Raw genomic sequence first — 12,716 nt, forward strand, 5'->3', positions numbered from 1 at the left:
CGGCCATCATATATCAGAAGGACATGCTCATTACCTGATGCCTGACTTCTCACACGAGGACAGAAGTGGTCATGTACAAACTTCCTGAAAATATTAGAGTTTGACCATCCAGTTTCCGACATTTCACATTTTGCACCAGGGGTTGCTAATTTCATCAGGTCTGGATTATAAAGTTTGCCTTTAAATACAAAGAAAGGTGAGAGAGAATTTCCAATGGCATTTGAACATCCAATTTTTGTAGTTGTGGTAGATCTTGGTGAAGTAATGGCCTGGGGTTTTCTATTGATAGGTACAATAACATTTGGTGGTCGGTGTTCAGGCTGCAAACCAGTTTCGTCAACATGGTTAATATTTTTAGGCTTATCATGGAATTCATATTTGTCAAATACTTGTTTAAGGTTTGTATAATAGTTCTGCAGTATTTCAGGTATAGTGGAGCGGGCTCTGTTACTACCAAGCTTTTGTGGCTTCAAAGAAGCAAGTCTATGCCCCCATCTTTCTTGAACTCGTGTAACCAATTTTTGTTGTTTGGCTTATTGTTACTCTTTTTGACGAGATCGTCTGATTCGGTTATTTTTTTGTATGTAAGCTGGTATTTTAGTAACCACTTGTAGGAATGGACTTCACACACTTATTCACTGTGATAAACGTAATTACATTGCACAGGTTCCATACCTCTGTTTTGCTTTTTTAGAAAATTATGTCCCTTTCTCACAATTTTTGTTAAGGTTTTATATGTAAGCTGGTATCTAAGTAACCAATTGTTTACTGTGATAATCGGACATGCATTGCACAGGTTACTAGTACATAACTCTGTTTTGCTTTTTTACAAAATTATGCCCCTTTTTCGACTTACAAATTTTTTGTTAAGGTCTTGTATGTAAGCTGGTATCTTAGTACCCACTAACGAGAATGGAATGAAACTTTACACACTTGTTCACTGTGATCATCTGACTTGTATTGCACAGGTTCCACAACTCTAAATTGCATTTTTACAAAATTATGCCCTTTTTTCGACTTAGCAGTTTTTGTAAAGCTTTTGTACCAATCGGAATGGACTGAAACTTTACAAAATTGCTCATTGTCATGAGCTTATATGCACTGTAAACGTTTCATAACCCTGTTTTCCAATGCCCCTTTTTTACTTTAATATTCCTTCAATTGACAAGGCTGTTGAATAGTCGAGCGTTGCAGTCCTTAGTCATTCAGGAAAGTATGATAAAAATCCACAATGAAACATGATAAGAACAGGTGGTTTGGTTTCTAACAGTAACTGTTCCATATGGACTCGATTTAAAGATCTATTTTACATGGAATGGATTTCAGAATTAAGCAAGTGCACAATCGCTTTGAATGGGAAAAGCTAAGGCAAGTGTATCTGTAGATGAAATGTAGCAGCATAGAATAACTTAAGATAAGCGAGGGTAAAATGACATAAACACGACGAAGAAATCATGAGTCCCAAGAAATAATCCGAGATGGGGGTAGTGAAACTGAAGTTTTCGTTGTGGCGTTTAACCGACAGGAAGTAATTTTATTTACAAAAAAAGCTTTTTCTAGTGACATTCTAATTCGGATATACGTTTTATATGAAATAGTACATAGGGTAGATCTACACGAGTTCTCTCTTACTATGTTTTATTAAAACAAGAGGGCCATCATGGCCCTATATCGCTCACCTGTGTTTTGTTGCTTGCTTGAACAAATTTCAAAAACAAAAAACTAGGTGAGTAGGTCATAGAAAAGATTGTTCAAGAAAACTACTGAAATCTGTTAAGAAATTTTACAGCTGGCTCAAATCTCTTTGCTGTAGCTTCAAAAACAACAGGGGGTAGGACGTAAATTGTGTCTTTTGGTGGTTTAAGTGAGAAAATTGTGTATATCGGGTAAATATGGCGGATTTTGTTCATAAATCATCACCTTAGTGCGGTATTATACCAAGTAAGTAAGGTTTTCTTTTACTTTGGAAACATTGCATACGTGCATTTTGTGACCAGGCTATTTATCTCCTCTCAACAATTTGCCCTGAGTCAGTACCTGGCGCCGTAAAAAGGTTATTGAAAGTTCTCGTCCTGTTCAAGTTCCCTTTTACCACGATTTGTTTTAAAAAGACAGTACAAATTCAACCAAATATATGATAGCCTGGCTTTAGATTGTTAATTCTTTCTTACAAATGGATAACGCAAGTGCAAGAACATTTTATTGCCGATTTTAAGCTTACCTGAGCAATGCTCATGTGAGTTATTGTGATCGCTCGGTGTCCGGCGTCTGTCAACATTTAGCTTTTGTATGCGATATAGGCTGTATTTTTCAGTTGATCTTCATGAAATTTAGTCAGAGTGATTGCCTTGATGTAGCCTACGTAGAGTTCGTATATGGGTTATCTTGGGTCAAAATGTAGATCACTAGATCAAATCAAAGAGAAATCTTGTGTATGCAATAGAGGCTGTATTTTTCAATTGATCTTTATAACATTTGGTCAGAATAATTGCCTTGATGAAGTCTAAGTCAAGTTTAAATATGGGACATCTGGGGTCAAAAAGTAGGTCACTAGGTCAAATCAATGAAAAACATTTTGTATGCGATAGAGGCTGTATTTTTCAATTAATCTTCAAGAAATTTGGTCAGAATTATTGCCTTAATAAAATCTAGGTGTAAATTGAACATGGGTTATCTTGGGTCAAAAAGTAGGTCACTAGGTCAAATCAAAGAAAAACCTTGAGTATGCGATTGGGGCTGTATTTTTCAATTAATCTTTATGAAATACGGTCAGAATAATTGTCTTGATAAAATCTAGGTTGAGTTCGAATATGGGTCATCTGGGTTCAAAAGTAGGTCACTAGGTCAAATCATGAACGATTACCTTGATGAAATCTATGTCAAGTTTGAATATTGGTCATCTGGGATCAAAAACTAGGTCACTAGGTCATATCAAAGAAAATACTTGTTTAAACTCAAGAGACCACATTTTTGGTCCAATCCAAACGAAAATTGGCCTGAACATTTGTTTCTATGAAATCACTAGATTAAACATGTTTACTTTGTTATGGTGTGTTTCTCAGGTGAGCGATCTAGGGCCATAGTGGCCCTCTTCCTCTTGTTTAAACTGTTTTCAGTATCTTACGGGGAACTTTAAAACAATATGGTTTCTATTCGGGTCACTCTGTAGTGCATTGGAGTTACTAATATGATACCATTCCAGTTTACAAGGAAAGTCATCAAAATAAAATAAACGATACTCTATTAATTTGTCTTATGATCTGCTATCTTGCAAATATGAAACGTTCATAACTAAAAACGTTTCGGCTATCGAAATGTTTTTGGCGACTTTCCTGGTAAAAAAATAAACTTAATTAAAATCCATTGCAAAATGTGGTTTTACTGTGTTCGCATGAAATTGTGGACGACGGACGTAGGGCCATCACAAAAACGTGTCATATGACTTAAAAATGAACATCATTTGCCGTCATATTAAAATATGGAACGATATCTAATATAGGTACGTATATTTGTACCTCAAAGCAATACAATATCTCTTTAAGGTTTCATTTCACACTGGAAGGATCCTGGACCGGGCATGTATATGTCCCTTTTCTTGCTGACTACAAGAGGCTGTAAGGTCGATGCAGCAGGTACAGACTTGCACAACAGACCTGGACCACAACCACAATGCCCATTAGCTTGTTCCAGTAGTCCGCAATACTCGTGCTCCACGCGATACTTTTCGCAAATGCCTGTAAAGAAATATAACTATGAGGGCAACGAAGGCCCTGTATTGCTCACCTATACTGGTTTCCAGCCTGGCTTAGATTTCGTACAAAATTATTCTGACATTACTTCATGCAGATCATTTATAAAAATGACGCCTCCAGTGTGAATAACATATTTCCATGATTTAAAACTATGTCAGACTTTAGATCTGAAAACAAATACCGCTGTGCATGTTATACCCTACCATAGCTTTACTTTAAGAACCATGGTCATGAACGGAAAATTATACTAACCAATTTCAATCGTGCAGTTTCCTCACCTAAAATGTGTAGTCTGGTAATGGTAACTATGCATATTTAACATAATTTATTTTCTATCAATGTGTCTCAATATGTTTTATCCAGATACACTCCAGGTAGTTTGTTTTTGCCAACGTTACAAAAAAAAACAAAGACAAATATCAAACAGGGAATGCCACGTACCAAAAAACGCAGCCTCCACTTGGATTAACTTCCCTAATGAACATGTCTAGATGAGAACATAGACTGATTGACTGAAGTAGAAATGTATGTCCTTCCTAATTTCAGCTACACACGTACGCCTATGTGTATATGCGTCCTGGATGTGTAATGTAACTTTTTTCAGATTGAATAAACAATATAAATGTGTAGTACAATATGCTATTTGATTTCACATTCAAAATCTGAGACAACTTTCATCCATCATTTCGAGTTTTACTGTATAACTGCGAAAAATGCACACTCGGTTTTTTTTTTTTTTTTTTTTTTTTTTTTTTTTTTTTTTTTTTTTATTCGGCTAACGGACGTGTCGTTCAGATAAGATGTTCATTAGGAATTTTATTGCTTTTCTGTTCGCGTTGACGAAAACATAAACTACGCAGTGAGTGTGTCTGTAATAAGAAGTATTGAGACAATGTGACTGGTTCCCGATGGAAAATGAATTGCCACTTGCTAAATATACATTAGTACCCATTCAACGAACGTATTAGGTTAAGATTCACGATAGAAATGTGTTGGTATATTTACTGAGTATAACATGCAGTGTTTTTTTCTGATACAATGCCAGTAGTTAATCATATTTTTAGCTTAACCTAGATTAGACAAAGACACTGTATGTAGATCAGAGAGAAAATGTGGCCTCTTAAATGTTTACAAGGATACACTCTGAACTGCTACCCAGTTTCGAACTTGATCTAAATTAAAGAAAGACCATCATATTAGATGTTATAGTGCGAATTAGATTGAAGACGTTATCACACGAGTGTTTACATATTTCCTTATCAATTGACCAGCTGATCTAGTTTTGACACTGAATGATCCATTTTCAAACTATACGTATATATTATTAATTAAGTTTGTATGAAATTTCTTTGGAAGCATAAATTGCGAACAAGCAAGATATAATAGCAGACTCGGTTTGGTTGAGTGTGTTCATGAGAGGTAATAGAAATTGCAACACCCTCACGCCCCCTAGCACCGGCTGAAGCGGAACTGTTACATAGTTATTGAATGGACTCTATGATCAGAAAGGAACAGAAAATATAACAAAATTGAATCCAAGTACGGATAGTCCTTTTACGGCCGCCGCACGGTACAGATTGCTGTTTTGATAGTTAATAAAGTCTGTATGAAGAAACTTTGGAAGCATAGAATGCAACAATGCAAAATAATGGTAGACTCGGTTTGACTGAGTCTGTTCATGACAGGAAATGGAAGTAGGCACCGCTTTAAATATAGAACAAGCTGTGTTTTACCTGTATCATGAAAACCAGGCAGTACTGGTAGAATACTGGCTTGTCTCCTGCTAACCACCTCTAAAGCAGGCTTGATATAACAACATTCCCCGCTTCCACACATGGTATCATTCTTACAAACCACGCCCTAAAACACATAAATTCATATTATTGTGAAGTGCATGTGATTAGTGGTAAAGTGCAGAATGTCATTACGGGTCCATTACCTTAATTTTTGTTTGTTTGTTTTGGGTTTAACGCCGTTTTTAAACAGTATTTCATTCATGTAACGGCGGGCAGTTAACCTAACCAGTGTTCCTGGATTCTGTAACAGTACATACCTGTTCTCCGCAAGTAACTGCCAACTTCCCCACATGAATCAGAGGTGGAGGACGAATGATTTCAGACATAATGTCTTTTATCAAATCATCACGGAGAACATATGCACCGCCCGAAGATCGAACTCACGACCCCGCGATCCGTAGACCGACGCTCTCCCTATTGAGCTAAGCGGGCGGATAAGTAAATAATTATCGCAAATTATTTTCATTATTTAAAAGATACGTTTGTTTTAGCCTGACAAAAATATCTCTAATTGGTTAGATGAAGAGATTTACTGAGTTAAACAAAAGTCTGTTACAATAAATACGTGCGCTACATAGCCCGCAAAAAAAAGAATATTTTAACTCCGAGGTAATTGTACCTACCTCTGTGGTTCGACTTGTCGCAAGCACAACAGTGAAATAAATTATATAGTCAATATAAGCCATATTTTGAATAGCGTGTTCCTGTCCTTGTTTTATTCTAACGATACGACCTGATATCATGTATAACTGTCCCAATTTCAAAATATCAGTAAAAGGAAGCGAGATAAGGTGAAGAAAAAAAAAACAGGTTTGTTATGAGTTTGTCGAAACTCGTTTCTCTGACATATGTTATCGTTTAATTTGTATTCCAATTTATACCTTTGTCAAGAAAATAACTGTAAGTAAGTAACCTTTATGTCAAGGTTGAATATTTTCTATTTAACCGTGATTTAAATATGTTTCATTTAAGCAATACAAAACTGCACCATATCTACATAATTCTATAGACTACATGTTAGAATTATATTTTGTTATATGTATTTCCCATCGCGTAGATACATCTGGACACAATAAGAGCGCATCTCCGTCATTTCGGATGATATGAAACATTTTAGGACAATATATAATTAGATTATTGTACTAAAACAGTTTTTCATGACTAATCATAGTTAAACAAGAGCGCCGCCAAGTGGGGCAATATACGCCCGAAGGGTTACATCAGAGGATAGGAGTAAACTTTCAAGAACTTGACTTTTGAAGCCCAAATTTGTTTATTTATTTGGGTTTTACAGCGCACAAACACAGTATAGGTTATATGGCGCCACACAGGACTACAAATTTTGGTTTCACATCTCATTTACATCGAAAAAAACATGAGGTATGGAATCAAAATTTGTATACCTGCTGGAATCACAGAGTTACAGCAAAACCAACCAAGTGTTAAGACCCCATTAGTCGCCTCTTACGATCATGCAAGGGTAAGGCAGTGGTTCCAATTCTTTTCATACACAGATGGTCCCAGAACCACATGGGGCCAACGGACAGGAACAACAAAAAGAAGAAATTCCAAAAAAAAATTCTAAGTCCACAAAAAAAAATCTTACCAGGTAAAGTTATGTCAAAAAACATCTAAAAATTGGATGTACCATCCATGTTGTACCACAGAAAAGGGGTCTCGGTTTTTCCCTACTGCCAATAATAAAAAGTTTCAAAATAAGCTATTTATAGTAACAAAAAAAGGGAAGTAATATAAAAAAAAATATTGTAAGAGAACAAAAAGGGATCTGCCAAATAAAAATAGGAGCACTGCAATGCTTAGCAATATACACAAAGCAAAGTCATATATGGCCTTTGACCCCTAAGTGTGACCTTGACCTTGAAGCGAGTCATCCAAAACATACGCTCTGCACGTCGCCTCAGTGTGGTGAACATTTGTGCCAAGTTTCTTTGAAATCCTTCAAGCAGTTCAAGAGTTACAGAGCAGACACAGCAAAGTCATATATGACCTTTCACTCCTAAGTGTGACCTTGACCTTAAAGCTAGTCATCCAAAACAAGCGCTCTGCACGTCGCCTCAGTGTGGTGAACATTTGTGCCAATTTTCTTTGAAATCATTCAAGCAGTTCAAGAGTTACAGAGCGGACATGAAACACACTCATATGACCTTTGACCCCTAAGTGCGACCTTCACCTTGAAATAAGACATCCAAAACATGCACTCTGTACGTCGTCTCAGTGTGGTGAACATTTGTGTCAAGTTTCTTTGAAATCCTTTCAGGGGTTCAAGAGTTACAGAGCGGACACGAAATTGCTAACGGACGGACGGACACCGAGACCATAACAATACGTCCCTTCTGGCGTATAATAAAATAAAATTTAAATATATTTCAAATTTGTGTTTTCGTAAATTCCATATACAACAATAAATAATATTATTAGGAAGGTTTTTATCTCTTTAATTCATACTGGTTTTTTAAACAAGAGCTGTCACAGGAGACAGCGCGCTCGACTATTTCGTTGCTGGATAGATAGTAAAACTGGGCACATTTGAGGAAGCTGGAGACGTCACTGGAGTGTTTAATGACTCCGACGTGGATGAAATATTAGATAATAGCTTGAGTCTGTGTCAAAAGTATTAAGAAATAAGCGAGATAAGGATCAAGTGTATCAAACATTAAATGTCAAGTATAAGTCTTAGCAAAAGGGGGCATCATTCACTTTGTGTCATGTTGAATCAAATTCTTTTTGTAATAACTCGAGATATAGTGAAAATGCATCAAAATAACCTTTAACTCTAAGTGAAAGGGGCATAATTCATGAAAAATTTGTGCCAGAGTTATGGACCTTGTGTCATATGATGTGGGTGATAAGGCAGAACAACTATTTTAAGTTTGAATCAAATACATTCGGTAATAACTGAATTAGAGTGAAAGTGCACCAAAACTTTAATCTGAAATTCTAAGTAAAAAGGGGGGATAATTCATGAAATATTGGTGCCAGAGTTATGACCTTTGTGCCATATGATGTGGGTGATGATGAGAAACAACTATTTTAAGTTTGAAGTAAATCCATCAAGTAATAACAAAGATAATGAGAAAGTGCATCAAAACTTTAACCAAAGTGCGGACGCGGAAGGACGCCGAGGCCGGGTCGAGTAAGATAGCTCTCCATACTTCGTATAGTCGAGCTAAAAACGGCGGATAAATATTTCATATACGGCCTTCACGAAAATAAAGTGGGAAGTGCACCGTCATGTGAAAAGCGAGTTTTAAACGTTAAAGACATTTGCCACATGAAAACCGAGTTGAAATATGTATGTCTTCAAGGTGGTACCACGTTTTGAATTTCTGGTGAATGACTAAAAAACAAAGAAAATTCCTTCAAAAGTTCTTTCTAAAACATCATTACGTTATGATTCAACCTAATTATTTTCAAAGGGGCAATTATTGTGTCTTAAAGTCGAGTTTTGATACCCTTCTTATCAACAATAAACTAAAACAATAGAAAATCGTAGGTGACCAGTAAACAAAACAATGTCAAACAGATGTGAAATGTGTATCACTAGTTTAAATGGGTCAACCGTGTTGTTTAACTTATAAAATAGACTGGCCCGGTTTATAGGTTTGTCAGGGCTACGGATATGCGATATGTATAGTTTTATTTTTTTATCATAATGTCTCCCCCACATATTGTTTTTGCCTTCACCGTTCGTCTGTCTGTCCGTCCGTCTGTCCGTCCGTCTGTATTACGCTTGTCTGGTTTTCACAGGTCAAACTGCTGGCTGGATTCAACAAGACTTTGCAGAAGTGATCAGTACCAAGCCTGGCTGTGCATATTGCCTGTACGTTCCGCTTCGCTGCACAAAATGGCTAGAATAGAAAACTCTTGCCCGGCTTTCACATGTCAAACTACTGGCTAAATTTCAACGAAGCATCACTGGAGTGATCAGTATCAACACTAGTTGTGCATATCGCCGGCATGTTCCGCTTCGCTGCACAAAATGGCCGCCAGAGCTAAAAAAAAATGGAAAAACATTGTCCGGCTTTCACAGGTCAAACTGCTGGCTGGATTTCGGCATAATTTATCAAGAGTGATAGAAAAGTCTTGTTCGGCTTTTACAGGTCAAACTGCTGGCTGAAATAAATGAAAAACTGTTGAGAAATAATGTTCAAACAAACATAGTCTGTAGTTAATTATGTCTCCCCCGACATATTGTTTTTGCCTTCGCCGTCCGTCCATTCGTCCGCACGTCCGCATTTTGCTTGTCTGGCTATCACTGGTCAAACTACTTTTTCCACGGGGCTTTTATACAGTAAACAGGATCACGTATACTGTATAAAGGCTTCCTGTATACAGGCCTTGATTTCACTGGACTTATTTCTATAGCAACTAGCGGTAAATTTAACCTTCCCCGGCAGCGTCCATACAGTAAACGTTTCCTCATTTATTATGTACAGGTTTTCTGTGCAAAGGCTCTCAGATAGTTGAAACAATATCCGTAATCCCTTGCTAAGACGTTAAACCCGAACACACATACACACCTTGCTAAGAGCATTTATATATACTGTACGGCAAAACTTTCCAGTTTTATTACTGGCGTATATTTTATCTAAAACCTTTACTTTATAAATCACTTGTGTTTTCATATCACATCACACTTGAACTTCAGGTGTAAAATTTTTAAAAATCAATCAACCGTAAAGTCAGTAGTCCCACAATAGCCGTTTTGCAGGAAATTCATGTGCGCCTGTAATTAACAATTTTCTTTGTGGAATTTTATTGACATTGGAAATATTGATAATTGGCTAACTCAAAAAACAGCATAAAGTTTAAAAAATATTGTTGCTTGCACCGCACGACTGAATCAAATTTAGCGCGAGCTCCCAATTCGGTGACGCGCAGAAGATACAGCCTTTCAAACGGCTATTGTGGGATTCTTCACGGTTGATTGATTTTTAAAAATTTATCACCTGGAGATCTTCAAGTGTAAGTTTGGTATAAGAAACAATTCAAATTTGAAAAATTATTTTTTTATTTCAAAATATACCAGTTATACATATTGATAGTTTCTTTTTCTGTTCAGTACAGTAAACGGGATCTAGTAGAATACTACACTGACGAACGAGCTATGAAAACATATGCTTGAATGTATATTGTACTACAAGGCACTTTGAGATATCTATGCCCATTGTGTTCAAATGTAATCAGCACAAAAGACTGTAGAATTAACACAATGGGTGTGGGATGCCGTGGTTTGTGTGTCCGTGTGTGTGTGTGTGCGCGCGCGCGTGTGTGTGTTAGTTTTGGGCATTTCAAAGTGATGTTTCTTGTGTTTGTTGTGCTTCATATATCGCCAGTGTATATTTAAGTTTCATTCTTTAAAAAATGGATAAATATCAAACAGGGAATGCTACGTTCAAAAAACGCAGCCTCCCCAAAACGAAACCCACAACACGCAGAAGTACACACTTCTAACATACATACTCACATACAAAACAAACACACGAGGACAAAACAAACAAAGGAACACAGTTGGGCACCTCTTTGAACGGTCAATGGCAGACAAGAGCTGTCACTAATGGTGACAAATGCCCCCGCAGCGCCTTGACATTTGACCTGGTGAACCCAAAGTCAGTAGGGGTCGTGTACTCAATAAGTACTATCAGCATGTGAAGTTTGAAGGTCCTGGGTGCAGTGGTTCGCGAGTAAAGTGCCTTCATGCAAAAATTTAACGTTGTGACGAACGAACGAACGGACGGACAGTTGAAAACTAATATGCCTTCCTTCGGGGGCATAAAAACACCAATGGGGAGCTTAAACCGATTTATAGTGCGCTCCCAATCTCACTCTTATCCCTACCATGTTCAGTAGTCACGGGACAGTGTAAATTAAAGCAATCCCCGCTATGTGACTCTAACACACGCATGTGAAACAAAAGGCACGGCATGTAAAACACAAAAATTCTCCTGTATAGTTATATAAAAAGCAAACCTTAAGCACCAATAACGTATGTACTCAATGCCTTTGCAGAAGGCAGAACATCAAGAGAAACACCCTTAAGAGGCTCTATGAAAGTCACAATTATACAATCATTACATGTGACACCGACCATTACCATTACCATTTGCCAAGGTGTCTTTGACTGACACCTTATTCGTGATATTAAATAGTGTTGTGACTGCCTCGGTAGTTAGTGGTAGCGTGCCCGCTTCGAGAACGGAAGGTAGTGGGTTCGAGCCCTGGCCGCGTCATACCAAAGACGCAGAACATGGAACTAGAAGCTTCCTCGCTTGATGCTTAGCATTTAGAGGATAGTGCTAGGACTGGTCAGCCCGGTGTCAGTATAATGTGACTGGGTGGTGTATCATGTCATGTGTCTACAGCGTGATTTTCCAGTGAAAACACCGTTGTTTATATGACTGAAAAATTGTTGAAAAAGACGTTAAAGCCGAACACACAAAATCGTGTTGTTAGGCCTTTTATTAAGTTTGTCTTTTTTCATTTTGCGGCTCATGATTTATCGTTTCATTACCATTACTTTGCTGTAGATTACTGAGCCAAGCCCACCCGCTTAGCTCAGTAGGGAGAGTGTTGATTTACGGATCGCATGGTCGCGAGTTCGTTCCCCGGGCGGGGTGTATGTTCTCCGTAACGATTTGATAAAAGACCTTGTATCTGAAATCATTCGTCCTCCACCTCTGATGATTCATGTAAGAAAGTTTACAGAGAATAAGTTTGTACTGGTATAGAATCCAGGAACACTGGTTATGCTAACTGCCCGTCGTTACATGATTGAAATATTGTTGAAAAACGGCATTAAACCCAAAACAAACAAACAAGATTACTGAGCCGTTGCCTGTGGGGATTTTTTTCTACTTTCTTAATCACTTGTCGTTTCACGGCGTAACCTCACTACATTCAATGACATGTTTGTAATGTTCTCTTGTCTATATGTTTCACATTAATTATGTATGATTATGCACATATTGATCCCGAACACATTCAATTAATTTTTAATTTTGTCATCATCGTACTTTACGTTTTACTTAACCTCGAAAATAGTTTGCCATAATAATGAATTTTCTCCTTCACTGTTGTAAATATATTCGCATAAGATAATATAATGCACGTAAATATTTACATTTCTTGATTTATTCCAGTTATCAAT

The 12,716-nt window shown here is 37.2% G+C and overlaps 1 protein-coding gene across 1 annotated transcript; it reads right to left on the reverse strand.

Moving 5' to 3' along the window:
* Positions 1-3,491: 3,491 nt before the first annotated feature.
* Positions 3,492-6,305, reverse strand: LOC128547094 (uncharacterized). Its single transcript, XM_053518816.1, has 3 exons — positions 6,172-6,305; positions 5,486-5,612; positions 3,492-3,734 (listed from the first exon to the last, which is right to left on the reverse strand). Exons 1-3 carry the CDS (start codon positions 6,289-6,291, stop codon positions 3,538-3,540), a joined length of 444 nt encoding a protein of 147 aa, XP_053374791.1. The 5' UTR covers positions 6,292-6,305; the 3' UTR covers positions 3,492-3,537.
* Between the last annotated feature and the right edge of the window lie 6,411 nt (positions 6,306-12,716).

This window comes from Mercenaria mercenaria, chromosome 12 (genome assembly GCF_021730395.1).
Source record: "Mercenaria mercenaria strain notata chromosome 12, MADL_Memer_1, whole genome shotgun sequence".
Taxonomy (NCBI): Eukaryota; Metazoa; Mollusca; class Bivalvia; order Venerida; family Veneridae; genus Mercenaria; species Mercenaria mercenaria.